At 34.8% G+C, this 27,865-nt stretch overlaps 4 protein-coding genes across 5 annotated transcripts; 1 reads left to right on the top strand and 3 right to left on the bottom strand.

Moving 5' to 3' along the window:
- Positions 1-11,344: 11,344 nt before the first annotated feature.
- Positions 11,345-11,974, top strand: LOC103494022 (uncharacterized). The gene has a single exon (XM_008455024.3). It carries the CDS (start codon positions 11,450-11,452, stop codon positions 11,720-11,722), a length of 273 nt encoding a protein of 90 aa, XP_008453246.2. The 5' UTR covers positions 11,345-11,449; the 3' UTR covers positions 11,723-11,974.
- Positions 11,975-12,141: 167 nt separating this feature from the next.
- On the bottom strand, positions 12,142-15,927 carry LOC103494024 (SNAP25 homologous protein SNAP33). 2 transcript variants are annotated; one of them, XM_051081077.1, is made up of 7 exons: positions 15,769-15,927; positions 15,477-15,591; positions 14,123-14,708; positions 13,435-13,528; positions 12,981-13,111; positions 12,760-12,857; positions 12,142-12,617 (listed from the first exon to the last, which is right to left on the bottom strand). In XM_051081077.1, exons 3-7 carry the CDS (start codon positions 14,621-14,623, stop codon positions 12,518-12,520), a joined length of 924 nt encoding a protein of 307 aa, XP_050937034.1. In that variant the 5' UTR covers positions 14,624-14,708; positions 15,477-15,591; positions 15,769-15,927; the 3' UTR covers positions 12,142-12,517. The 2 variants fall into 2 exon arrangements, with proteins under 2 accessions (XP_050937034.1, XP_008453247.2); XM_008455025.3 differs by lacking the exon at positions 15,769-15,927 and having other exon boundaries at positions 15,477-15,721.
- A 1,002-nt stretch (positions 15,928-16,929) lies between these two features.
- Positions 16,930-20,298, bottom strand: LOC103494025 (uncharacterized). Its single transcript, XM_008455026.3, has 3 exons — positions 19,728-20,298; positions 18,523-19,023; positions 16,930-17,737 (listed from the first exon to the last, which is right to left on the bottom strand). Exons 1-3 carry the CDS (start codon positions 20,031-20,033, stop codon positions 17,186-17,188), a joined length of 1,359 nt encoding a protein of 452 aa, XP_008453248.2. The 5' UTR covers positions 20,034-20,298; the 3' UTR covers positions 16,930-17,185.
- Positions 20,299-23,825: 3,527 nt separating this feature from the next.
- On the bottom strand, positions 23,826-26,033 carry LOC103494026 (zinc finger protein ZAT1-like). Its single transcript, XM_008455027.3, has one exon. It carries the CDS (start codon positions 25,481-25,483, stop codon positions 23,966-23,968), a length of 1,518 nt encoding a protein of 505 aa, XP_008453249.1. The 5' UTR covers positions 25,484-26,033; the 3' UTR covers positions 23,826-23,965.
- Positions 26,034-27,865: the final 1,832 nt, after the last annotated feature.

The following is a 27,865-nucleotide window of genomic DNA, read 5'->3' as shown; positions in this document are numbered from 1 at the left end:
TATCATTACTAGGTCTCCTTCCTTGAATTCTTTGAATCTTCGCTGCTTGTTGGCTTGACTTTTGTACTCTTGGTTCATCTTCTCAATTTAGGCGGTTATGTCTTGATGGAACTTTGCTATTCTTTTTGCCATATTTTCAGTCTCATAACTAAGAACAACATTGGAAGGTATATTAGTAAGATCAACAGTTAGTCTAGGTAGCTTAGTGTAAACAATCTCAAATGGTAACTTCCCTGTTGTCCGGTTCTTCATATGATTAAATGCAAATTCTGCTTGGGTTAGGACAAGGTCCCGTTGCTTAGGTTTGTGTCCTCCAATGCACCTAATGAGGTTGGAAAACGTCCTATTAGTCACCTCGGTTTGCCCATCGGTTTGTGGGTGGCTAGTGGTGCTAAACTTGAGCGATGTGTTGAATTTTTTCCAAAGAGTTCTCCAAAAATGACTTAGGCATTTGACATCACGGTCGGAAACTATGGACTTGGGTATTCCATGCAAGCGTAGCACTTTTTTAAAAAACATATTAGCAATATAAACGACATCCGATGTCTTCCTACAAGGTAAGAAGTGAGACATTTTGCTAAAACAATCAACTATAACAAGGACAGAAACATACCCCCTTTGAGTTTTGGGAAAGCCTAGGATAAAATCCATAGACAAGTCTTCCCAAATGCCTTTTGGGAATAGGTAGGGGTTTATACAGCCCAGTATTCTGCTGCTGTCCTTTGGTAGTTTGGCACGTAAAACAGTGCTTGATAGTCCTTGTAACGTCCCGGCGGAGTTGAGGCCAATAAAACCTATCACTTAATAGTTGGTAAGTCTTGTCTATTCCGAAATGCCCAAGTCCATTTCTATGAAACTATTTAATCAGAGCATCACGAAGAGATGTTCTAGGGATGCAAAGAAGATTATTCTTGAAAGGAAAATTGTTAGTCAAGTGGAAATCATTACCATTGACATGATCAACACAAAAAAATCAAATTTGACCAAAAGCGGGATCGTCTTTATAAATAGTGGGCAAGGAATCAAATGCAACTATTTTAATTTTTAGAATAACAAGTAGGTTGGATTTGCAACTAAGGGCGTCTGCTACCACATTGGTACTACCAGTCTTATGTTTTATGACAAAATTAAAACGTTGCATAAAGGACAGCCACCTAGCATGCATCCCACTAATATTTTTTTTGTGTTTGCAAATATTTGAGGGGTAAATGATCGGAGAAAAGAATAAATTCTTGTCCTAAAAGGTAGCGTTCACAAACCTTTAGGGGGTGTTTGGGGTTAGGGTTTGGGCTGTGGGGTTGGGTTAGCCCAACCCTAACCCCCGTTTGGGCCCAATGTTAAGGAAACCCTAGTTTTAGGGTTTCCTTAACACGATTTCATTTCTCCTTCGAACGCCGATAACGCGTGTTCGTGAATCCGGTTTCCTCCTTCAGCGCAATCCGTCTTCGATTCATTCTCAAACCGATTTCATTTCGTCCTTCAGCGCAATCCGTCTTCGATTATTCGTTGAAATCTATTTCATCTTCTTCTCAACATCAAATTCCTCGATTCGATTCATCCTCAAACCGATTTCATTTCGTCCTTCAGCGCAATCCGTTTTCGATTTTTCGTTGAAATCGATTTCATCTTCTTCTCAACATCAAATTCCTCGATATTTTTCCTTTTTCTTTGTTTCTGTCATTTCCCGCATGGAAACCACGAACCGTTTCGTCTTCTACCTCATGTCTTCTAGGGTTTCTGTAGATTTTACTAATGTCCGGTCGATTTTTGTTTTCTTCCTTTCATCCTCTAATACACTCGTTCCGAAAGGGTTTCTCCCTCAAGTTTTGTATGGTTTCTGTTCGTAATATTTTGTCCGGTCGATTAGGGTTTTTTCCGTGGAAATCCTTTAATCCATTCGATGGTTTCGTCTTCTCCCTCGATTAAACCATTATGCCCTTGCGTTTTCGCGATGAAACCGGATTTCGTTACGCCGAATCTCTCTCTAAATCTCTCTCATCCGTCTCTCTCACTCCGAAAGGGCTTCGGTGTTCGTTGAAGCCGACGAATTCGTTGGCTCCGAACACGATTTCCTTTTTGGAATCGTGGCTTTTGGCTCCTTGAAACCTTCTTGCCGCCGTGGTGTTCTGTATGCTCTCGGGTCCTTCGATTGGCAATAGGACAGATTCTTCACGTACCCATTGGAGCTTGGTAGGGAGGTTTGGAGTTCTCAATCCACTTTTTTTTAAAGCCGATGATGAGTAATACTTTTCTATGAATTGTTCTCTATTGTTTACCAATGTCTTATGTGTTCTGTATTGTTACCTATGTCTTATGTGTTGTTCTGTATTGTTACCTAGGGTTTCTGTGTTGTTCTGTATTCTTACCTATGTCTTCTGTGTTGTTCTGTATTGTTACCTATGTCTTCTCTGTTGTTCTGTATTGTTACCTATGTCTTCTGTGTTGTTCTGTATTCTTACCTATGTCTTCTGTGTTGTTCTGTATTGTTACCTATGTCTTCTCTGTTGTTCTGTATTGTTTACCTCTATTGTTGTAATACTCTTACAATTGTTGAGTTCATGATGAGTTCAAATTTCTGTACAATTGTTGAGCTCTATTGTTGTAATACTCTTACAATTGTTGTTACCTATGTCTTCTGTATTGTTTTGTCCGGCCATGATGAGTTCAAATTTCTGTAATACTCTTACAATTGTTATTTTTTGTTTACAATTGTTTTAGTATTAGCTCTCTGTGTACAAATGTTTAATTTCAAATTTGTTACATTAATTTTCAATTCTTCTATTGTTCTGTATATGTATTCTTTCTATTATTTTGCCATGTCTTATTGCTTTACTGTTGTCTCTTCCATGTATTTTTAGTCTATGGATTTGACTTCACATTTCCTTACAAAATTAATTTCACTCTTCTATTCTATTTAATTGTTATGTTACAAAATATATTTTAATCTTCTCTGTATTCTTTCTGCCCAGTGTTGTCTCTTCTTCCTTTCTGTCCAGTGTTGTCTCTTCTTCCTTTCTGTCCAGTGTTGTCTCTTCCATGTTTTTGTAGGGTATGCTTCTGTTATAGGTTTCAGTATATAGGCTTTGACTATGCTATGCTTTATGTCAGTTGGTCTTTATATTTTTGTTGACCTCCCTCTAAGTCCTATCAACTTGCCCCATCTTTCCCCTATATATTGGCACCTTTCCTCTTTTCATTCACTGCATTCTTCTTCCTCTTTGTATCATCTCTGTGGTTTTAAGTTACATTCTGTAAGTTCTCTTCTTCTTTACTGTTACCATGTGTCTTTTGTACCCTCTATGTGCTTGTAACTTATCTTTTTAGTCTATGGTTTTTGCTATATGTTTTCTATACATTTCTGTCCTTTATTTATTTTCCTATAACTATGATGGAATTCCATTCATTTTTTTGGAATGGAATCAAAACTCTGAGGCTACTAAATTAAAATCAATCTTGTTTTTACGGTTTCCCGATTCAATCTTCATTTGGAGTTAAATTTTTCGTCCTAAAAAGGTATGTATATTTAATTTTTTTTTCATACGTTTTCTATTGTGTTTTAATTAGAAATAATAATCATATTCTTTTCTTATGTAGGACGTTGCGACGAAGGAGTTGGAAATTATTTGAAGAAGTACTCTTGTAATAGCCGTTTGTAGGCTTTGATAATGTATTTTTTTTTTTCGTTTATTTCCGGTTTTGTATAATTTTATAATAAACATTTTGTATATAGAACATTCGGGTTAATTTGTTACATAATGTATCCTTTTAATTTTCTGTTTTTTAACAATTTTTTTTCTATATAGTAATAAAGTTTGTACAAATGTGTTTGAAGATTTCAAAATTTAGTACACACGTTCCAACGTTTAATCACATTTTTTTTTCGTAATTTATTCCAAACCGTTTTAAACATAAATTATAACTTTTATTTTTCTACCAACAAATAATTAAAAAGTGTAATAAAAACTATTGTATATAGAATTCAGAGTTCGTGGCCAAAACTTGTAAGAACTATAAAATGGACATAGTTTGAGAAAATAGAGATAAAAAATATTTTGTATTTTGTTAATTTATATTTGAAGATCAAATGTTGAGATTAGTAATTATGAGGAATATAGAAGTCATAAAAAAATTCCTATACATTCTAAATAATTAGGTTATGTAGCATATTGTGAAATAATTAGGTTAAAAAAAAATATACATTGAAAATACGTTTTTTCCTAAAAAGAAAAAATAAAATACGTTATGTAGCATATTGTGACGTTAAAGAAAGAAAAAATGTTGGTGATTTTCAAACTTTTTTCCCATTTTCGATTATAATGTTCTTAAGCCTCATTTTAATAAATACCAATTTTTATATTTAATTTCAAAGTAATGAAACTTCAATTTTTTATAAAGTTATTTTATTCTCACACATTTGTATGAAATTGTATTTTAACAACAAAGTTATTAATATGTTTTGACCACGTACTTTTTTATTTTATTTTTACCTTATTTATGTTTCGTTCAATTTTGTTTTCCAACAAATTTCATTTCTATTTTTAAAATACTTATTTTACAACTAAAATAGATTGTAAAAATTGTTGAAATAACCTTCTTTATTGTTTGGATTTCAATTGTTCAAATAATCTAATTTTTTTGTTCTATGTTTATAGTTTTACTAAATAGGGATATTACTAAGTTTACATATTTTTTTACAATATATCGATATTGTACTAATTTTAAATAGTACATGTTTTTAGGGAACTTTACATACATTGTAATGGATGAACAAACACTTATTGGAGTTCTAACTGCATTCACGTTGGCCCAACGTCAGATTTTACTAACGTTGGAGCTATTAATGAACAACAATAAGCGTCTCCCACATACACCGCCCGATACACGCCATAGAATTAGGGAGCTTGCTTACTTTCGCATGATACACGAGTCAGATCTTGTGTGTCGGCAAAGCACGCGGATGGATAGGCGAACATTCGCAATTCTATGCCATTTACTTAGAAATGTCGCTGGTCTTTCTTCAACTGAAATTGTCGATGTTGAGGAAATGGTAGCAATGTTCTTGCACGTCCTCGCTCATGACGTGAAGAACCGCGTCATACAACGAGAATTTGTACGCTCCGGTGAGACAGTATCTCGACATTTCAACATCGTATTGTTGGCTGTTCTTCGACTATACGAGGAGTTGATAAAAAGACCTGTTCCGGTAACAAGTAACTGCAATGATCAACGTTGGAAGTGTTTCGAGGTGGGCATCCTACAAGTTCACTATAATTGACCTTTAGGTACATCGCAGTTAATTCATTGTGTTCCTTTCAACCTGCAGAACTGCCTTGGCGCGTTAGACGGGACATACATAAAGGTGAACGTCCCCGCAGGAGATCGGCCTACTTTCAGAACGCGTAAGGGGGAAATTGCCACAAACGTTCTTGGGGTCTGTGACACGAAAGGGGATTTCGTTTATGTCCTCGCCGGTTGGGAAGGATCTGCAGCAGACTCGCGGATCCTACGTGATGCGATTTCACGACAAAATGGACTACAAGTGCCAAAGGGTATATCATGTTTATAATAAAACACCGTCGCTCCTTACTTACCTATTTAAAGTTCATAAACAAACCATTTAATAACAGGATATTATTATCTGTGCGATGCTGGATATCCAAACGCGGAGGGGTTTCTCGCCCCGTACAGAGGCCAGCGGTACCATTTGCAAGAGTGGCGTGGTGCTGCAAATGCGCCAACAAATGCAAAGGAGTACTTCAACATGAAGCACTCCTCGGCAAGGAATGTTATTGAGCGCGCGTTCGGTGTTCTAAAGGGTCGTTGGGCCATTCTTCGTGGAAAGTCGTATTATCCCCTGCAAGTCCAGTGTCGCACCATTCTAGCATGTGCGTTGCTTCACAATTTGATCAACAGGGAAATGACATATTGCGACGACGTTGAGGACGAGGACGAGGGGGACTCCACGTACGCAACGACCACCGCTTCAGAAGACATTCAGTACATTGAGACAACAAACGAGTGGTCTCAGTGGCGCGATAACCTAGCCGCATCGATGTTCACCGATTGGCAGTTCCGTAACGCTTAGCTAAGACATATTTAGATAACAAGTTTTTTATGACTTCGTCGCAATTCTATCGTCTCTAACATGTACTGTAAAAACTAATATGGGCTGTTGCATATGTATTGTACGCGTGCCATAATTTGTATCATGCCTATTTTACTTTGGAGTTTAATGGTGAAATTACTTATGTACTGCATGTATTTTTTCTAATTTCTAATTCTCAGTATGTCAACCTCAAATCGTGCACCGAGACATGTTTGGACGAGGGAGGAGGAGGGGACTCTTGTCGAATGTTTAATGGAGCTAGTGTCAATGGGGGGCTGGAAATCAGATAATGGTACATTTCGCCCAGGATACCTTGCGCAGTTGGTACGCATGATGGCAGAGAAACTACCTGGATGTGAGGTACGAGCAACAACTGTAATTGATTGTAGGATCAAGACACTTAAGCGAACGTTCCAGGCCATTGCCGAAATGCGGGGCCCAGCGTGCAGTGGCTTTGGGTGGAACGATGAAGAGAAATGCATCGTTGCGGAGAAGGAATTATTCGATAATTGGGTTAGGGTATGGAATATAATTTAAACGTCACACAACGTTAACAATTTACATTTAGTAAACAATTTTTTAATTAGTACTCATACGTCATATTTTTTTTCTGCCCGCAGTCGCATCCTGCAGCGAAAGGACTCCTGAACAAACCATTCCCGTATTACGACGAGCTTACATATGTATTTGGTCGGGATAGGGCGACCGGTCGGTTCGCTGAGACATTCGCGGACGTGGGGTCTAACGAGCCAGGTGGCGGATATGACAGATTTGATATGGGGGATGGAAACGAGGACTTCCCGCCCGTGTACAGCCAGGGAGTTGACATCTCGCAGGACGATGTACGTGCATCCCGACCTTCTCGCGCTTCAGATGGTAGGACCGGATCAAGTGGATCGAAGAGGAAGAGGGGAAGTCAGCGAGACTTCGAGCTTGAAGCGATACATGTGGCGCTCGACCAAACAAACGAGCAACTCAGGGAGATTGCGCAGTGGCCAGCACGCAACCTTGCAAATGACAACCACGTGCGCACGGAATTTTTCCGCATATTGCGTGAGATGCCAGAACTTACGAGTTTGGATAGGGCGTTATTGCAAAGGCATCTTTTGTCTCGTATGGACGACCTCCGGGGTTTCGTACTCATGCCTGAGGATGAAAGGGAGGGCTTCTGTAGAGTCCTCCTACGAGACATAGAGAGATAGTTTCTGTTTGTAGTGACCTGTGTTGCTTATTATTTCGTTACGTATTTTTCTGTATCATGTATTCGATGGTTTATGCATTTTGTATTGTGAAGAACTTCTTTTGTTCATTCCTAATGTTTATTTTAAATGAAAGAAACTAGTCAGAATTTTCGAAAAGCGTTATAACGGCTATTTATATAGGTTTAAAATTGGATGACTTCGCTATCGGCCATTCGAAATATTGAATAATTTTTTTATCTTTATAAGAAATTAATTGTAATAAATTTATCACAATATGTTCAGAAATTAATTTTAATTTGGCCAACTGTATATATTAATTTAATAACATTACACATACAACAAATAAAATAGGAGAATAATACGGATTCGAGGATTTCGTAAAAAAATATGCAATAATTTTTTTATGATATTTACAATTGAATTTAAAAATATTATACAACATAAAAAATTAATTAACCCACCCCATTTAACAATTTTCCCAAATAAAATTTATCACAAAATCCACATAAACCTACCCACTTAACCCTTCCCCCAAACACATTTTATCATAAAATTCCCATAAAACTACCCACCTAACCCTTCCCCCAAACACATTTTATCATAAAATCCCCATTAAACTACCCACCTAACCCTTCCCCCAAACACATCTTATCATAAAATCCCCATTAATCCTCCCCACCTAACCCTTCCCCCAAACACATTTTATCATAAAATCCCCATTAACTCTTCCCACCTAACCCTTCCCCCAAACACATATTATCATAAAACTACCTTTTTAAACCCTTCCCCCAAACAAGGGTTATGATAAAACTAGGTTTAACTTAACACTAGTTTTATCTTAACACTAACCCTTCCCTAAATCAACCCTTCCCCCAAACGCACCCTTAAAGCTCTTACCAAGGAGTATAGTTCTTGTTCGTAAGTACTCCACTTTTGTCTTACCTCATTTAACTTCTCATTAAAGTATTCAATTGGGTGAATCTATTGGGACAAGACTGCTCCTATTCCATTTCCACATGCATCAACGACTACTTTGAATGGTTGTGTAAAATCTGGTAGAGCAAAAATGGGTGTGTTGCATAGACTATCTTTTAAAGACACAAAAATTTGAGTTTGAGAGTTAGTCCAAACAAATTTTCCTTTCTTTAAACATTCCGTGAATGGAGATGCTAAAATGTTGAATTTTTTTATAAATTTTCTATAAAAAGAAGCTAATCCTAGAAAACTTTGCAATTCTTTTACCGTTCTTGGTTGTGGCCAATCTCTTATTGGCGTTATCTTGTTAGGGTCTACGAAAATTCCAAACTCATTAATGATAAAGCCTAGGAAGTTTATTTTAAAAAGTCTATGCAAGTGAGATAAGTGTTCATCGTACGTGTTGCTATAGACTAAGATGTCATCAAAATAAACTACTAGGAATTTATTAAGGTAAGGGCGTAGAACTTGAGTCATTAACCTCATGAATGTGCTAGGTATGTTAGATAGTCCGAATGGCATTACCAACCAACCATTCAAAGAGGCCACTATTGATCTTGAATGTCATTTTCCACTCATCTCCGGGTCGGATCCGCTCTTTAAGTTGATCTTGAAAAAAAATTTTGCTCCTCCGAGTTGATCAAGGAGATTGAACATTCTGGAAATGGGAAAAACGATATTTAATGGTGATCTTGTTGATGGCGTGACTGTCCACGCACATTCTCCACGAATTGTCTTTTTTCGAGGCTAGAAGGACAAGAACGATGCAAGGACTCAAACTAGGTCTTATGTGTCCTTTTTCTAGGAGCTCACTAATTTGTTCTTGAAGAATCTCATATTCTTTAGGACTCATTCTATAGTGAGGTAGATTTGGAAAAGTGGAACCTGGAATGAGGTCGATGTTGTGTTGATATCCCTAAGTGGAGGCAAGTCATTGGAATTTTCCAACATACTTGATTGAATTCTTTTAGCAATCTTTTAATGTCTTGATTGTCTTCTTGCAAGGAGGGACTTGAGGCTTGATCTTTAACAATCAAGGCCCACACCTCCTTATCCTCCTTATCAATGATCCTTCCGCTTTCTTATATGTAAAAAAGTTGCTTCTTGACTTCTTTCTTGTTATTGAGAACTAATCTTTTCGTCAATCTTGTAGAAGGTAAGAGCTTAACTTTTTAACCCATCCAAGTGAAATTCGTATGTATTTTCTCTTCCTCGATGTATTGCATATAGGTCATATTGCTAAGGGCATCCTAACAATACATGACAAACATCCATGTCAATAACATCGCAAATAATTTGATCTGTATAGAAATTACCAATAGAAAGAGGAATAATGCAAGTTGAACTTATCTGTGCTTCACCGCTTTTCTTGATCCAACTCATTTTGTATGGATGCAGATGTAGGTCAAGTTTGAGGTTGATTTCTTGAACAAGTTTTCAGGAAACAATGTTCTCGCTACTTCCACTATCAAGTATGACATTACAAACTTTGTCATTAATTGTGCAACGTGTACGTAATAATGAGTGTCATTGAGAGCGAGTCTTCGTCTTTAGTGTTAGGAGAATTCGTTGTATCACACAAGATAGTTGTTCCCCCTCGTCTAGTTCTAATTCATTTATTTCCTCTTCGAAATTAGGTTCCACCTCGTCTTCTTGGCTTTCTTCTTCTTCAACATATGCTACAGTTTTCCATTGTGGACATTGATTGGATAAGTGCCCCTTTTGGTTTCACCGGTAATAAAATCCCAAATTTTGTCTTGGGTAGGAGGTCGAACCACTCTTCTTGTTAGAGAGTTCTTGAATTCTTGGACTTTGATTTGCTTTGGAAGATTGTTCTTCTTTCGTTTTTGATGTTTCGGAGCCTTGAACTTATTGACATTGTCATAATTCCTTCGTTGGTACGGGCTGAAATCCTTATCCCACTGGTTCTTCTTGGTGCCACTATTTTTCTGTCTTTTTTCCAGCTTCATTTTCGCTTTTAAAGCCATCAAAATAGCAGCTGGTAACGTGGCTATGGGTTGCAAATCTAGTTGTTCATGAATGTCCTCTTTGAGACCATCAACAAATCTAGCTATCTGACAGTTCTCACTCTCGTTTGTCTGGGTTCCTGCATTTAGATAGTGGAATTCTTCTGCATATTCAGCCACTTTCCTATTACCTTGGCGGCATGGCTGATATTGTTGATAGAGAATTTGTTTGCTGCGGGTAGGAAACGTTCTTCAATCATCTTGAGCATTCTTGGCATGCTCCTTACGGGTGTCTTGCCAATTAATCACCAATCGACTTGGATTTGATCCCACCAAGCCGATGCGCCCAACTTGAGTTTCAGCGCGACCATCTTAACCTTCTTGTCTTCCGCTATTTCCATATACTTAAAGGAGCTCTCCACATTTTTAACCCAATGAAGAAATGCTTCTACATCCAATTTGTCACTAAAATTTGAAAAATCAACCTTCATCTTGTAATTTTGCTAGAAATTTTCCCTTCTCCTTAATTCTCTGAATCGGGTAGGTTGTAATTGGTCATCAAGATAAAATATTTACAGCCCTTTTAAGGTTTGTTTTCCGTCTTTCTTTCCATCTATGGTCTTTCTACTTTTTTTTTCAAATTTTTTTATTTAGTTGTTCAAGATCTACTAAATATAGAAGACCGGAAAAAAAAATCTAAAATGTTAACCTCAAAATAATACGAAACTAAGTTCAGTTCCATAATCAAGTCTGAGGCCATAAGTTTGAATGGAATTCATGATCCTAGGCTTTCTATTCCATATTTAGTAGTGTGGATAGCCAAATTTAAAAAATTCTATTGATCTAGTACCAAATCTTAAAAGAAAAAAATAAACCTAAATCTAAATGATACTAAATTAAATAAATTTTAAAAAAATTCAAATCTAAATATGACTGTGTAACCAAATTAAAGGATTTGACTACCCAAGTAAGGTTGAACATTTTTAGGTAGGTTGTTCGTTTTCGAAATTATTTAAATATTTTTTATATTTTCGAAAAGAATAAAAGTATAATTTTTTTTGTTATATTTTGTTAATATTTTGTCCTATTAATATTTTGTTACTACTTTTGTTCAATGCCAAAGAAAGAGAATCTCTGTTCTTCCTTTGCTTCTTTCTTCCTTTGCTTCTCACCGTAGGATTCTTCGAGTTCCTTCGAAAATGGCGGCTCCAACAAGATCGGAGGCTCTTTCGCTTCTCCGCTCTCTGATCCGTACATCCCGTCAGTTCTGCGACTACAACATCAGAGAGTACGCGAAACGACGCGTCGTCGATGGCTTCCGCCATAACCGAAACCTTTCCGACCCTTCATCCATTTCCTCCGCCTACGCCGATGGGAAGGCTCAGCTTGAAGTTGCTAAAAGACAGTCCGCCGTTTACTCCCTCTATGCGCCGAAGGTAAAGAGCATCATGGAGGCTCATCGCATAAACTGACAGAAGCTCTTTTGCCTTAATTTATTGTAATTCTAATTCTATTATGATAGATTTCGTGAGTTAGGGTTTGTTTCTGCTTCACGGATCATACCTTCTCATACCTTTTCTACTAAGAATTTAATAAATCGCTTGTTCTGTGGTTTTTGCTTGTTTGTTTGAGCAATTAATCCTTTATTGTGGGATGGAATATGTAATATTTGGTGATGATGAACATGATTAGACTGATATTCTCATTGGTTTTGATTTGTTGGATATGATCTACTTACCTTTTTTTTTTTGTATGGATAATATCCATTGTAACAACAGATTTTAGTCTTGAAATCTTGTCGGATTTATTCAGGTAGGAATTGCTCTATGAATCTTTATTTCATTTCATTTTGGTTACCATTTTGATCACCTTAAATGAAACAAAATGAAAATGAGAGGATTAAGATGATCACTTTATAAGAGTATCAAAGTCCAAAATGAACATATTTGATCAAAATGAACCAAAGTAAAAGTACAGAGATTGAGAGTCCAAATGTATTTTTTTTCCTTTTTGGAGTTCATTAAAAGAAAACTAACAACACATAAGAGAATCGTAGAAGAAAAACATGTAATTTGTCTACAAATTACATAATGAAACCAAATTATTTCACAACTGTTTTGAGGGAAAGAAAAAGTATATGTTTTTCCTTTTGGATGAAAGAAAAACAGACAAGAAGAGACTGTAAACCAAAAGGGAAGCCAATCCAGCCAGGCATAAGCCATCAAATTTGTTGATGGTAAAAGTGAGATGAGACCTTGCAAAGCACTCTACTTTCTAAGCAGGTGGCGAGCACGCTGGTTAGCATTATCGACACGGATTGTGACCTCGTTAGCATCATCAAACAAGTTATCCAGAGCTCTATTTTGCCTGAAATAGTAAGATTAATTTACACTAAGTTAAACAAAAATAAAAGGATCAAAAAAGAAAATTAGCTTTTGAATTTAAGGAAGTTTCAAACAAGAAATTAATGACCCTAGTAAACATATTTTCCAAGACTATAAGAGCGTACTTGTCTAGTTCAGATCCCATATCAACAGCCATTTCTTTAAGCTCTCCCAATATATTGCTCAAATCTGAAAGAGCATCCTCTTGTTTCACCTTTTCCACCTGGTTTAGAAACAAATTTCTAGTTAAATTTTTGCAAAAATGCTTCTATTTTGCCCAGGAGGTTGGAGACTCGACTCCTACCCACAATTGTTGTATTTAAGAAAAAGAAAAGAAACCACAAACCTCAACTTTCTGAAGTGAGTTGGTTGGCTCGGGATGTGGGGCACGTGAGGACCGTGGGTTTGGTGCTCGACTTAACCCCAATTTCTCTCTCTGCTCCAAATGGTTGCCTTTGCTTATAACAGCATGATCCCCTACAACCAAGCCAAGTTTGTTTATTAAATATTATAAGTTTGTTTATTAAATATTATAATCTTTTTTTGATAAATTAATTGACCATCAACTTAATCCATCTGACTAGTGGGAAAGCTTGCTTCTTGTTCTATAGATTAGGATGGTTCAAATTAGTTTGGATACTCTAAGATCGTGGTTAGGTTACCCATGGCTCTTTTGATAGTTGTTTATGTTATTTATCTATTTTTAAATGCATAGAAACTATGACATAAAACAAAGAAAAAGAAGTTATAAAGGCAGTTCTGTTTTTCTTAATTATACTGCCAAAATTTGAAAATATTACCTTCAAAGATAACCGGGCCTGTTATCTGACGACCTTTCTTTGGCTTCCAAGTCTTAGAGAATATTCCTCCTAAGCTTCCTAGAAGTTTCTCGCCCTGAAATCAACATCACAAATATTGATAACCATACCCAAAAACATTTCAAACATCTTTACAAAAAAAAACATCCATAGATGAAGATTGGAATGTTTGGTTTACCGGTTAGACTCCTGTAACTTAAATTTTAAGAAGCTTAGTACATAGGTTTCTTTATTCATGGCTTGGTAAATTTCATACAATTTATATTTTACAGCATATACAAGCTTTTACAAACTATGAACCCACAATGTGCAAACCTTTAGGCTTCATAAACTTAAGCTAACAAAAACCATGAGCCAAATAACCCTCTATGTGATGTCTAAGTTCTTTAGGATAGACAAGGTTAGAGGTCAATGAGTCCCAAAACAAGAAAGGAGGTTAAGAAAAGCAAAAACATCCATTGGTTCTCAGCAAGTCAAGTCAAAGCAGGATTACTTTCAATCGTTTAAAATCAATCTTGATAGGATGAAAAAGTCATGCTTAAAAGTGTAAACTAAACATGAAACTAATTTTGAATGATTATTGAACACAACAATGTGTTTTTAATAATTCGAAATCTCTCGAACATGTTATTGATCATGATTTATATAACGGTCAGTTCATTCCACATACCCGACTAAGATCGTTGTCAATATCAGCAGTGACCATGTGGGTTCGAGTGATTTGCTCACCCTGTTGGTGCAAGGCAACTAAGGTTTTGGTTGCATCTTCTCTGATATCCTCAGCAATCTTCAGGCAGCTGTTGACTGAGTTAGTTGTCTCCTCAGCCTTGTAAACAGCATAATTCTCCAACTCCTCCACTGTTTGATTCTCAATCCCACCTGAGTCCCGGAAATCATTCTTGTATCTGTTTCTTGATGACCATGAATATGAACTTGAAGATGAAGAATATGAAGAATCAGTCCCTTTCTCAAGATGATCGTCGAAAAGAGCTGACTTGGGATTTGGTGCAGCAGTTTCCTGATGAGAAGAGGTGATTCTTGAGGACTGCTTTTGCCTCTTGTCTAAATTATCGTTTGAATTAACCAGGTTTGGACTGGAACGAGCAGGATTAGCAGGTTGGTTTGAGCTGTGCCTAACAACATTTATAGGGGATTTCCTAAAAGGTGACATTTCTGGAAATGCAAATGCTGGATTCAGCTGATGGTTTTGTGACAAGTAGAATGATTCTAATGCTTATGAAGATCAAAATTCCACCCTGGAATCAAGCAAAGAGTCAAAAAATTGGTTGAAGAATTCGATGAAAAAGACGAATGGATTACAAAAATCAGCACAAGAAGATCAAAAGGGTTCTAAAAAACACATAATCTGTGGTAATGAAATCAAGTTATTCAGGCAAATACAACTTAAACAGGACATCGTATTTCCAAAAGAAAGCATGGCAATTAATCAAACATTAGGCAAGCAAAAACACTGTACTTGGTGAACAATTTGATGAAAAAGAAGAATGGATCACACAAATCAGCATAAGAACATCAAAAGGGTTCTAAAAGCTCATAACCTGGTAATGAAATCAAGTTATTCAAGCAAATACAACTTAAAGTGGACACCATATTTCCACAAGAAACGATGGCATTTAATCAAACAGTATGCAATCAAAAACACCGTTCCTGATGAAACAAATCCCAAATACAAAATTCATCTATGAGATAATCCTGAAATGGCCAGTTCATCAATCCAAACCCCACAACAGAGAAATCAATAATAAAACTCCAATTATCCCTTTTCTTTACACAAGCTCAGTTTTCTCAAAAACCAAGCAGGCATTGGTGATGCAACCAAATCATCAGTTCAGAAATCGCATAGGATTTGACAGAAGAAAAAAGATTATAAGAATCAAAGCAATATTAAACTTCTCAAGAAAGCGAGTGGGACATCACTCATTCAATTCAAATAAAAACCCACAAGCATTAAGAAATCAATAGAAAAACCAGATAAAATTAGAAAGAAAGGGGCGATCATGTACCTTCAGAATCAAAGAACTAAGACGATCAAGAGTATAATTGATAAATCAGCGAAGACTTGAACTGGGTTTTGAAGGAAAGAAGGGAATTGAAAGAGGGAAAGAGTCAAAGGAAGACCTGGGCCAAAAGAATCAGCAGGAATTGGAACAACTTGAGGATTAAGAAGTCTTTGACAAAACAAAACAATTATGGAAATTGGCGTGAAAGTAGAGGAAGCCTTTGAATCAATTAAACTAATGTACCAAAACCAATAAAATTTAAGAATTTGAAAGTGATTTTCTTTTTCGAACATACTTCCAAGAAATGGCCTTTTCCTCATTCCCGCCATTGTTGAACCATTCATGATTCAGTTTGATATCAGTTTTTTTTTCCTAACACAGATTCCATATGATTCAAATCAAATCCCACGTCAAATATGTGTAGTGGCAATATCTCAAGATTTTAATGACATGATTGAAGGAAGAAATAAGGCACACTGTTCAAAGTAACAATTTTAAAATCCAATTTGATGTGAAATTTTAATGGAAAAAAAAAATAATCAAACGAACAACTGAATTTTATAAACCAACGTTACTAAGACTTTCTCAAAGTTCATTTTAGTCTCAATATTTTCAATTATGTTTTATGTTAGTCATTTATATTTAAAAAAAAATATTTTACTCTCTAAATTTTATAAAGAAACCATTTTTGGTCCATTTATTATGTCATTGTCTATCACACCTTTTTAAAATAATAAGAGTTGAAGAATTCGAATTGCGGATTTTTTGGTCGATAATACATCATGTAGGATAATTGAGCTATGTTTAGCTTAACAATTTCAAAACTAAAAGTGATCGCGAAAATAAAATGAACTAAAATCGAAAGTGGAGAACTAAAATAGTATCTATATCTATAAAAGTTAAAGCCAATATATGAATTTAAAAGTGTGAGAAAAATATGATGCATTGTTTAATAGATCATAAATGTTTGCTCTTGTTCATGCTGTTTTTGTTCCATTAAAATTACAAACTTTGAATTGTTCAAACAAATCTTAATATCCATAGAACTTCATGAACCCAATCACAGAGCAGGAAAATAAAAGTCAAACGAGAAAAAAGTCTGCCAACATGAAAAAAATAATTTTTTAAAAAAGCAAAATGTGTTGGAAATCTCTTCACTTTACAATTGGTGAATGACAAGAAAGACTTTTTGACAACTTGGGCTGCATTGATTTGGAATATATAAATGGGAAAAACTTTGAAGGGCCAAAACGTGAAGCCAAATTGGAATATGATATAAATAATTTTATTATGAAATACAATATAATTTAATTATAATTCTAATATCATATTAGATAACACAATTGGTTTTTAGATTTAAAGTTTAAGGGTGCAATTATAATAATTGTTTTTGCAATTTTCCTACAAGAAATAAGGGAAGGAGATATCTAACTGACGGACTAGCGAAACAATCAAATGTCACAAAATATGTTTTCTTTTAGAAATTAGAAACTTGGCTATAAAACCAAGTACATATATATACGATGTAGTTTACAACTGCAAAATCACCCGTCTATAATTAGAAACCTATGATATCCCTCTGCCCCCTACCAACAATCTATATATATAGCTTGACAACTTGAAGTATAAGAAAATACATCACAAAGAAGAAGATATGGGAAGCATCAGAAAACAAATACACAGTGATTTGGTTGCGAAAACCACCAAAGAAACTAATTTGGAAGTGCAGTTATTAATGGAGGAACTACAATTGACATTCCAGAAACACCTTGTTTCTTCATCATGGAAGCATGCTTCTGGCCAGCCAGATGAGAATCAAACACTGTCTGGCTATTGCAAACCACATTGCAAATGGTGCAGGTTCTGACAGAATTTGCTGCCCTACCACTTTTGACAATCTTACGTTTCTTTGTCTCCAGACCTTCTGGTGTTTGAGTTGAACTCTTTTGTGTTTTCTGTATATCATCACTACTTGGGTTGTTGGCAACCGGGTTTTCCATTGGTCCGATAACTGGAACCGTTGCCAATTGTGGAGCGTTTGAAGTACTGACATCACTCTTTCCTTTTTCGACTTTTTCTACATTCTTCAAGTGTTTCTTTCCTGATAAGTGCATGGCATAGATTTCATTGCTGTTACAGCTGATCTTGCAAACCTCACACCAGGCGGACTGAACAACCTTGTTCTTTTTCAGTTTCTTCTTCAAGCTGCCATCGTATTGAGGACCAATAGCAGCAACATAGGGAACATGGGATGTTAAAGCAGCCTATTCATCAAGAAAGTTGAAGTTTTAATAAAGAGATATGTGGCCAGACAGAAACAACTTTAGACGAGTTTTAATCTACTATATTTGAGCAATGGGGCTCTAACATAATGCAAACTATTTAGCTAATCTCACCAAAGCTCGTGGTATTCCCTTGACAATAACCAGAAGAATAGCAGTAGGTTTTTATTATATAGTATATTAGATTTGGTGACAAGTAGATTGCCATGGGCCAAACAACTACATACTCTCCAGAACTTAAAGAAGCGCTCATCATCAATGAGAGTTGACGACTCAATGCACAGAGGAACAAAATTTCATAACTCAAACCCCTAATTGAAGAGACATCTTCCAACTACAATGATCAGAAGGATGTAACAGAAGCCCCGTGAAAATGGACAGTGATTTCTATTTCACGCTTTCTTTACCATTAAATAATACATTCATATTTATATATATATATTATAGAAACAAGTTTCATTGAGAAAAAGTAAAAGAATACAAGACCAAAAAACAGAGCCCCACTAAAGGAAGGGAATCCAACTAAGATTAATGTTTCTAGCGAATAGTTACAAAAAAGCTTTGAATCCGAAACCCAAAAGGACACATGAAATCTCACTGGGGTCACCATCCTTACCTCTAGAAACTCTATCATTTCATTCATTCATATTTATATTGATAGGAACAAATAAAAGTAAATAGCTATTGAAAGGAAAACCATCAAGAAAAAGAAAATGCTGACAAGCGTACCACAGTTTAGACTAGCCGGAAAAGCCAGTGTGACTCACCTGAGCTGCGTGCTTTTTCCCACTCAGATGTTTATCAAAAACCTCTTGACTATTGCAAACAATGTTGCATACAGTACAAACCCTCACAGGATCAGCTTTCATACTGGTATCTATAAGTTTACGCTTCTTTGACATCTTCTTTGACATCAGACCTTTACGAGCAGCAGGCACATCCGCAGTCACCTGTGCCACTTGTCCACTAACATTGCCCATTTGGTTAAGTACATTTGTGTTACCATCAGACGGAGTACTACCCATCCGAGAACTGTTCGGTACTCCCAAATTCTTCTTGTGTTTCTTTCCCATTACATGTTTATCAAAAACATCTTTACTGTTGCAGTCAATTTTGCAAATTTCACATCGAACCGGTTGGGTGAACTTGGTCTTCACATGTTTCGTCCTACTTGCACTGTTTGCCAAGGATTGAACTGGCCAATTGCCATTTAGTAAAGAATTAGAACTCGTGGAAGCTATTTGACTCTCAAGCAAAGACTTGAATGCCTACACAAAAAGACAAAAATTAAAAAAGATTGCTCAAGCATGACATAAAGCTATAACTTCCGAAAAATCTGTGGTGGGAAAAAGTTCCATGTCCGTTCAAGCAATTGAGATCAGACTAGACGCATAAATAAGATCCATTATCTCATCACTTATGTTATGTTTGAGAATAGTCAACAATGTGGGGATGGAAATTGAACATAGATTTTTTTATCTTAACAAGCTCAACTTAGCTTTTGACCATGACCAAAAGCACTTGTGAACTTTTCCAGGCATTTGAGTTTAGATGATATGCATAAATAAGATACATCATCACAACGTCTACGTTCACTAACACTATTGTTATGGGCAAAATTATCGAAAAAACATTTTCCACTCAAAAAAACTTTGAAAGGAACAAACAAAAGTCAAAAGCACTAAACTAAGTGTGTAGAACGAAATATCAAAATGATTTAGTATCACACATTTTCTTTACTAACTAAAGGATTCCCAATTAAACATAGCATGCGTGAATGGGGGAACGCAATTCATACTGCAGGATAATTGACTAATCTTATGCACAGAAATTTCCACAAAGAACACAAAAATCAAACAAAAAAGACAATGGACGGACCTCAGCGTCAACAAACCCTGAAACAATCCAAGCTAGAAAATCGACATGTAGAACAGAAATTGAAACAGACAAAAAAAGGGAATAAAAAACTCACAAATCCAGCGGCGTCGGGCTGCGGAAGGATCCAATTATGAGAAGCAAGAGATGGGTCAGCATAAAATTGGGGTTGAGGTTCCAATCCAACATAGCTGGAGGTTAGTACCGCGGAATTGGAATAAGGGTCGGTGCCGGGCGGGTGAAGGCCGGGTTCGGAAGCGACGCCGGGAGGTAAAACAGGCTGAGGAAAAGGAGGGAAAGAAGGGTGAGCGTTCACAATGTGAGGGTGAGGAGGGAGATAGAGAGGGACGGAAGAAGTGGAAGAAGGAGGAGGAGGTTGTTGCTGCTGATGATGATAAAACATCAGGAAAACGAAGGTGAAATTCAGTTTAGGATCGGAATCAAGTTCCCTCCAACAACAACACGGTGGAGATCGGAAATTGAACCGCCTTGCTTAGCCTGCTGCCGGGGAGATTTTGCATCGCAATTCTTGATTGTGGACTATGGAGCTAGCTGATAAGAGAAAGGCCTCACCAAATTCTTGGGCCTTCCGCCATGATTGACCACCTTGGGCTCAAACAATGCTTCCATTTTCACGACGCAAATATTCTAATTATTATTCAAAGTTTTAGGGTTTTTTCAAAAATATATTTTAAAAAATCAAGTAAAAGGCAAAATTTTGATTTTTGGAATGACAAATATTTTGTCAATTTTTGATCATTTTTCAACGTTATATTTACTTTTTTTTTTAAATTAATGTGACGACACCCGCTTATTCTATCTTTAATCGAGATAGTTAGGAGTGATCATTGGTCGGTTGCAGCCGATTTTTTTGGCGCAACTACCATTGAATCGATCTTAGTCGGTTTAGTAAATATTTAAAATGACCTCGACATTGATGAATAAAGAATAGTCGATCGATTTAACACTTTTTCAAAATTCTCGATTTAAAACTTTCTGAAATCAACCAACCGACTTCGGTTTGGTCGGTCGACTTGATTTTTCAGTTTATCATGCTCACCTCTACAAATAGTTGTAAATATAATAATCAAATTCAAAATAAAATCTTCATATTCGAGAGTACTCAAATAAGCATATGTATCTTTTTAACTATTCTAATTTGAGAAGTATTTATAAATATGGAATAACAAATACATAAAACGATAGAGACCGTGATTAATTGGTAAGAGTATATCATCACATTTATCAATACCTAAAAGTGTAAGCAATTACCAAAATTTCAAAAGTAATTATCATAGTTTTCTTTTTCAATCACAATTTAATTAAGACAATACATTGAAATAAATTTATTGCAAGTTACAATATAGCTATAACTTTGAATTACATTCAAAAGAAATTTGTGTTTAAGCATTTATGAGTATACTAAATGAGAATTTCAAAAATAATTAAAAAAATATGAAAGCCAAAAAGTTATTTAAGAAATTCAAAAGTCAAATAAATAGTAATTAAACTAAACATACAAAACTAGAATAAAGAAGAAAAAAAAAGAGTAGAAAATAAGTTTATTATTTTGTTTTTAAAAAAGTCCTTTTTTTGTTAATATTTTTTACGTATTAAAATCACTAGTAATTAATTGTTATTACATGCAATAAAAAATAAATTAGTACAATTGAAGAATTAAATGATATGTTTATTAGTCAAATGATTCTTAAAAAGAAAAAATCAAGATTAGAAAAGTTTTAATACAAATGGGAATTTTAATACAATTTATGAAAATGAAATGTAACCGAAGAAGAATAATTTTAGGTTAAAACTGAAATATCATAAATAGAATACAATTTTCTAGATTCTCTTTATTACCGTAAAAGATTGATAAAAAAATATATATATATTGAAATATGGTCATATAAAATTTTCAAAAATTAAATTTGAAACAAAAAGATACGTCTCATTCACGAAGATACACGAGCTTAGTTCAATTATAAATAACATGACATTTTTTCATAGTAATCGTAACTTTGATCTCATCTTTTGCGGTTATTCTACTAAAAAATTTACTTTAAAAGATTACTTACCAATGAATCAGCATTAATCATCTCTATCAAGTTTTGTGGTTATAATACATTCACACGTTAATTAATCTTTACTCACTAATGTCAGAGAGTTAATTTAAGTTACAAAACCTATGAAAATATGTACAAATATGGCAAAATATCACAATCGTTGCATCACGATATTTTATAAATATTTTTTATTTATTTTGCTATATTTTTTAAAAAATATCTTTGGTAAGATATTTTAAATGAATAATACAAAACAAACCCAACAACAATTTTTTTTCTTTAATTTATGTGATTATTCATAGACAACCACGATCGGATAAACTCTCGAACACAAATATAGTGATATATTGTAATTCATCTCAAATTAAATAGAACATAACACTAGAAAAAATAAATAGTGGAAAATGGTAAAGTCAAAAAGGAGAAAGAAAACGTGTGTTGGGACCAAAGTTTTAAAAAATTAAGAAAAAGTATCGATGTCATTATCGATGAAAGTCGATAAAAATGCTTACAAAATATAGCAGACTTTTAGATTTTATCGATGATAGATAATAATAGAAATTTATATCAATTTATTCGATAGAATCAAAATAATTTTTATAAAATATATAGTTAATTAATTATCTTTCATTTATTAAAGAAAATGGAAGCGTGGCAATTGGGACCAAATTGTTTGGTTGAGTGCTTGACAACCCCATTAATTAGGGTCACTCATGCAACTAACTCAATGCTTATAATTCCATTTTACTATAATACTCATTTTGCTTTGCTTTTTAGTACTTTTTCCATTCTTAATCTAACTTCTTTACTCTTCCTATTTCCACACTTTCAAACAAATTTCTACATTCTTCTACCTATTCTCGTTGTCTTAAAAAAAAATACAAATCTTGTGTCATTAATCCAGGTATCGTCATATTTTCTTTCTTATTCTTACGATGGTTTGAATTTAAAAATAGATGTAAATTATAGCTAACAGAGTTTAGTAATCATTAAAGGGAAGTGAGATTTATAGACTTAATTTTCAAAGATAAAAAATAAGAAACTTTGTCGAATTTTAGGAAGCTTAATGAATATATTAATTTTTTTTGGATTAATATTGTTTATTTGGTCTTCGGTCTTGTGTCCCACTAGTTCCTAACATAAAAATTGAATTCTATGTCTAACGAGAAGTTAAGTTTACTATTTGATGTATAGTACGATGGATTTTTTAAAAAACAAAATGTTAAGTAGGTCAAGGACCTCTGTAATGCAAAATTGAAAAGATATGAACATATTTAACACATAATCGAAAGCTTTTAGACAATGATAACATTTTTCAAAGTTCAAGCACCATACATACATACATGTACATGTATAGACTTAAAAACGGAAGAATTTACTTGTCGTTAGACCTAACGCTAATAACAAGAAGTTGATGTGGTATACCTATCACATTACGCCAACTCGAACACGTCATGTCAAAGTTAACACAAGGAGGGGTCTAAATAGAAGCATATTTGCCTAAGTTGAAAAGTTAAATTTATAGTTTAATAAGAAAATATTCTTTTAGAGAAGTGGTCCTCTCTCAAAAAGATTTAAATGGGGGTATTTTTCTTTTTTCTTTTGTAGAGAGCATAGTATGATATTATTGGCAACACCACTTGCATTTGAATAGAAAGTGAGAAAGAGAAGGGAGGGGGAAGAAGGGTGGAAGTGAGATGGCTTTGTCATTGTTTTTGGTAGGTGACTAAACAACCACTTTGAACTCACATGCCATCTTTAAGTTGTATCTTAAATCTTGCTTTGAATCCTCTTCATCACTTTCTTATACCTATCCCATTTTTCAAGGCATCACTCATTTCTCTTTGATCCCAAGGTAAAATAATGACCTTCCATGAACAAAATCACTTGTGATCAGCTACCAAATTCTTTTTTATTTCTTCAAATATGTGAGGAGAGGTTCCATCTTTCTCTAACATAGTGTTACCAACTCATTGAAGTTTGATCATATTGGTACCGACAAATCAACTAATCTAGAATTAGTTAGCTTAGTTCAATAGTAATTAAATGATCTTTGGATCCAACTAGAAATACTGAGTGCTCTTTTTCTTATTGAACTAGAAGAACCAAGAGAAATACAAAGATGCAAATTTGGAAGCATTAATGGAAGGATCTTCAACCAAATGTAAAGAATCAATGAAATGAAATGGAACCCAGAAAGTATTGACTATACAAATCTCTTAAATCTCTCTGTTTTTTTTTTTGAAAAAAAGAAAAAAGAAGTAATTCTAAGTTAGATATGAAATCCCACATTCACAAGAGCTTCATGTTTGTGTTCATTAGCAGCAACCCACCATGATGGATTTAATGACGCTAAATTGTGGTCCTTGCTTTCTCTTTCAACAGGTTCTGGAGGAAGATTCAGGTCCAAAAACCTCCTAATTTCTGGGACTTGCTTTTGAATCTGAATTGTTTCTCTGTTTTTAGTTTCTGATCCATTCATCAAATGCGATCTTTTATGTCCACCAAGTGCTTGTCCTGATGCAAACACTTTTTCGCAAATTGGGCATTTATGTTTGCTGTTTTTTTCGATTCGTCCGCCATTGTTGATCCCTTTCGAACCTTTGCTTTCAGCTTTTGGGTTTGCAGAAATGGTCATTTCTCCACTGCTTTCACTTCCTATTTCTTCTTCGTCTTCTTCTTCTTCTTCGTCTTCCATGGCTGATTCAATGAAACAACCCTTTAACTTCTTGTGACTTGCTCTATGCCCACCAAGTGCTTGATATGAGTCAAAGATCTTATTGCAAATATCACACTCGAATTTGCTTCTCTTTTTGGGTTTCTTGCAGATTTTTGAATCCCAAAACTCTGCTAATGTCTTTTTTGGGGATTTGAAGAACATATCAGAGCTGAATCTACCTTGATTTTGTTCATTTTTCTTGAGGGAAGATTTAGATCCAGCTCTTTGATTTAGCTGAGATTTCTTGATCATCGTTGATCCAGCTCTTTCCTCTGATTGTTTCACTTCAAATTCCATTTTCTTTCCCTTGAGTTTGTTTGATTTCACTAACTCACAGCCATTAGAGACAGAAGTTTTGCTCTCAACAACAGATGGAGCTTCAAGAAACTTTGAATTGTTATCTGAAGACTCAGCTGGTGAATTGAAACCAACCCAATTTCCCATATCCATGGAAAGTAACATCAAGGAAATTGCAACTTCTTGTTCTTGCTCTATATCAGAAACAGATGAAGAATTTGTGGCAAAAGAGAAAGAAGTTGTTGAATTTGCAGTGCCCATTTGGTTGGATGTTCTTCTCCTCCTTGATCTCTTTCTCTTGTTGTTAGGAACTTCGTTTTCATTATCAGATTGGATATCCATTACCATCTTCTGCTTGGCATCTGTAATATGAGAATCTGGTTCTTCCACTTCCTCTTGACTACTAGAAAAAACTACTCCTCTTTCAGAATGGCACTTCATATGACCAAACAAAGCCTTCCATGATTGAAACCCTTTACCACATTCCCTACAAAACTTGTCTTGAAGTGATGATTCTTCACTTAAAAACTCAAGTTTCTGAGTCTTTTTTGGATTCTTTCTAAGACCATAACCAAAATCTATCTCCTCCTCCATGTTTGACAAGCTTCCACCACTGTAATTACCAAGTTGAAGGCTTGTTCTACTATGTTTCTCATCATTCTCAGCTAAATTATTGGTCAAGTGAGACCTCATATGACCTCCCAAGGATCTCCCACAAGCAAAACTCTTATTGCAGAGCTTGCAAACATGTCTTGATACTAAATTAGCTTCCATTGACAAAAGCCTTTAAACCAGAAGAGAAAAAAAAACACCAAAGGAAGAAATGAAAAAGCTAATGCAACTTCGAAATCAATCCAAGAGCTTGAATTGATGCTGCAATTCTTGATCTCATAACACTAAATACAAGATCCAATACACAATGAAAACAGAAAAACAAACAGAACCCAGATCAGAATATCAATCCCATCTCCTCTAGATCACAAAAAGACCTTGTTATTCCAACTGATCACTGAGAACCCCCCTCAGAAATGGAGGAAGAACAAGATCTGAAGCAAGAAAAGTGGAAAAAAAGAAGACCCAGTAAACATTCTTACCAGCTCTTTCTCTCTTTTTGAGTTGTTGAATTGAAGTATAGAGAGAAAGAGATTTAAAATAAGAAAGAATTGGGAACTGTGATCTGTAACCACTGATACTAATAATAGCAATAGAAGAAAGCAAAGGGAAATGAGGAAGTAATTAAGCAAAGCTCGTGAGAGTTTCTCTATGGTTTTAAGAGTCTAAGCTTGACTATATTTAGAGGAGAAATCCATGCAAAGAGAAGAGAAGGGTTAAAAGAGAAGAGAAAGCAGCACGTGTATTTAACTGAGAGTTCTACGCTTTCCCCAAATCTAACGGTTGAGATTGTCGGAGGCGATCATCCCCATGGCCCATGATGGTTTGAAGAACCTACTCAAAACCTAACTGCCATACTAAAAAAACTATTCCTTTCTTAAGGAATTTCCCACCTCTCTATCACTCTGTTCCTCAAGTCCCCCTTCCACTTTCATCTTCTTGTTATGCTTTTTCTACTTTCTTTAGTTCATTTTTTCCCCAAAGTTGTCATTTTGTTACATGTTTGTTCTTTGTTTATTGTTTGAACCCTCCCTCCCCACTCCCACTTTGGATCTCTTGGTTCAACCCTTCTAACCTAATTCTTTTTTTTCTTTTCTTTTTTAATGTATGAACCAAGTTTATTACAATAACCGTTATGGAAACAATGAATACTAACATTTAGCATAGGTAACAAATCACAATCAATGTTAAATTTTCTTTCGGGTTTATCCTGCGGTAGTAGATTAGCACTATCACAAATGCATGAGACATGTTCCTGGAAGAGTGACCTGTCGCTTATCCTTTCAAAACCCATAATTTGGGCACTGAAATGCTCAGCGCAGCTTGTCTCGTGAGATTAGTCCAGGTGCGTCAAGTGTGAGTAAACTGTCCTGGACACTCATGAATATATAAAAAAAATTTGAAATGCTCTTCCATTTAACAAAAAGAGTTAGCTTTGCTCTATTTATCTTAATAGAAAAGAGGTTGATTCAAGTGGTTCTAAGGTATGCAACTTTTAGAATACAAATTCTTGGACATTATTAAAATTTCACATATTATAACTTTTTTTCAAACATGAAATCACACTTCAGGTCTCAATTCGGTGAGATCGACCATCGATAGACAATTTGGAATTGTTAATTGTTTTGTGACATAAACAAAGAAGTATTTTTGAAATTGTGATCATGATGAAGTTAAATTTGATAAACTCTTTATGTGACCTTTTTTCGTTCTTAATATATTTCTTTCTTGAATGTAGACTTTTTAATAAATTGGTACATGTACATTCTATCCTCTTTAATTAATTTATTTAATAGGTTTTACTAAACCCGTGTCGTGAGCTATTAATAGTTGACAAACATGCAATACCAACCTAAATCCTTTTGAAAAACTGACTTGGATAAAATTAGAAATTTTTCCATTACAATCAAAAATAACTTTTTGAACGTAATAAGTCATTCCAACCACGCCCTAAATCTAAATCTAGTTAGATTTCTCCGATTGGCTTTTCTATTTTTTGTTTTCTTTTTTTACATTGGTCATTGCTTTGTTACATAAACAAAAAAGTATTTTTGAAATTCAAATCATGACATTTAAATTTGATAAACTCTTTATGTGATCTATTTTTGTTCCTAATATCTTTCTTTCTTGAATGTAGACTTTTTAATAAATTGGTACATATACATTCTATCCTCTTTAATTAATTTATTTAATAGGATCTACTACACCCGTCTCGCGAGCTATTAATAGTTGACAAACATGCAATTCCAACATAAATTCTTTTGAAAAACCGACTTGGATAAAATTAGAAGTTTTTCCATTACAATCAAAAATAACTTTTTGAACTTAATAAGTCATTCCAAACAAGCCCTAAATCTAAATCTAGTTAGATTTCTCCAATTGGCTTTTCTATTTTTTTTTGTTTTCTTTTTTTTTAGAGAAAAAGATTGATTCTTGCTTATCAAAAAAAAGTTGGAAAAGAAGGTAAAAAAAACCAATAAGAGTGGAAATGCAGTAGAGCCTGCCGGCCTAAGTAGGCAATTAAACACAAAGGTTAATGGAGTG

Source organism: Cucumis melo, chromosome 2, assembly GCF_025177605.1.
Source record: "Cucumis melo cultivar AY chromosome 2, USDA_Cmelo_AY_1.0, whole genome shotgun sequence".
NCBI classification, from domain to species: Eukaryota; Viridiplantae; Streptophyta; class Magnoliopsida; order Cucurbitales; family Cucurbitaceae; genus Cucumis; species Cucumis melo.
This window is presented reverse-complemented; position numbering and strand designations above follow the sequence as displayed.

Bases quoted from the DNA above. Each gene is read 5' to 3' on its own strand.
- LOC103494026 (XM_008455027.3), bottom strand. From the start codon at position 25,483: ATGGAAGCTAATTTAGTATCAAGACATGTTTGCAAGCTCTGCAATAAG.
- LOC103494025 (XM_008455026.3), bottom strand. From the start codon at position 20,033: ATGTTTTATCATCATCAGCAGCAACAACCTCCTCCTCCTTCTTCCACT. The intron at 19,024-19,727 runs GTGAGTTTTTTA...CTTTTTGTGTAG, and splicing joins AGCCCGACGCCGCTGGATTT to GCATTCAAGTCTTTGCTTGA. The intron at 17,738-18,522 runs GTGAGTCACACT...CTTGATGAATAG, and splicing joins GGAAAAAGCACGCAGCTCAG to GCTGCTTTAACATCCCATGT.
- LOC103494024 (XM_051081077.1), bottom strand. From the start codon at position 14,623: ATGTCACCTTTTAGGAAATCCCCTATAAATGTTGTTAGGCACAGCTCA. The intron at 13,112-13,434 runs GTAATATTTTCA...GCTTGGTTGTAG, and splicing joins AGGCCCGGTTATCTTTGAAG to GGGATCATGCTGTTATAAGC. The intron at 12,858-12,980 runs GTTTGTGGTTTC...TTTCTAAACCAG, and splicing joins ACTCACTTCAGAAAGTTGAG to GTGGAAAAGGTGAAACAAGA.
- LOC103494022 (XM_008455024.3), top strand. From the start codon at position 11,450: ATGGCGGCTCCAACAAGATCGGAGGCTCTTTCGCTTCTCCGCTCTCTG.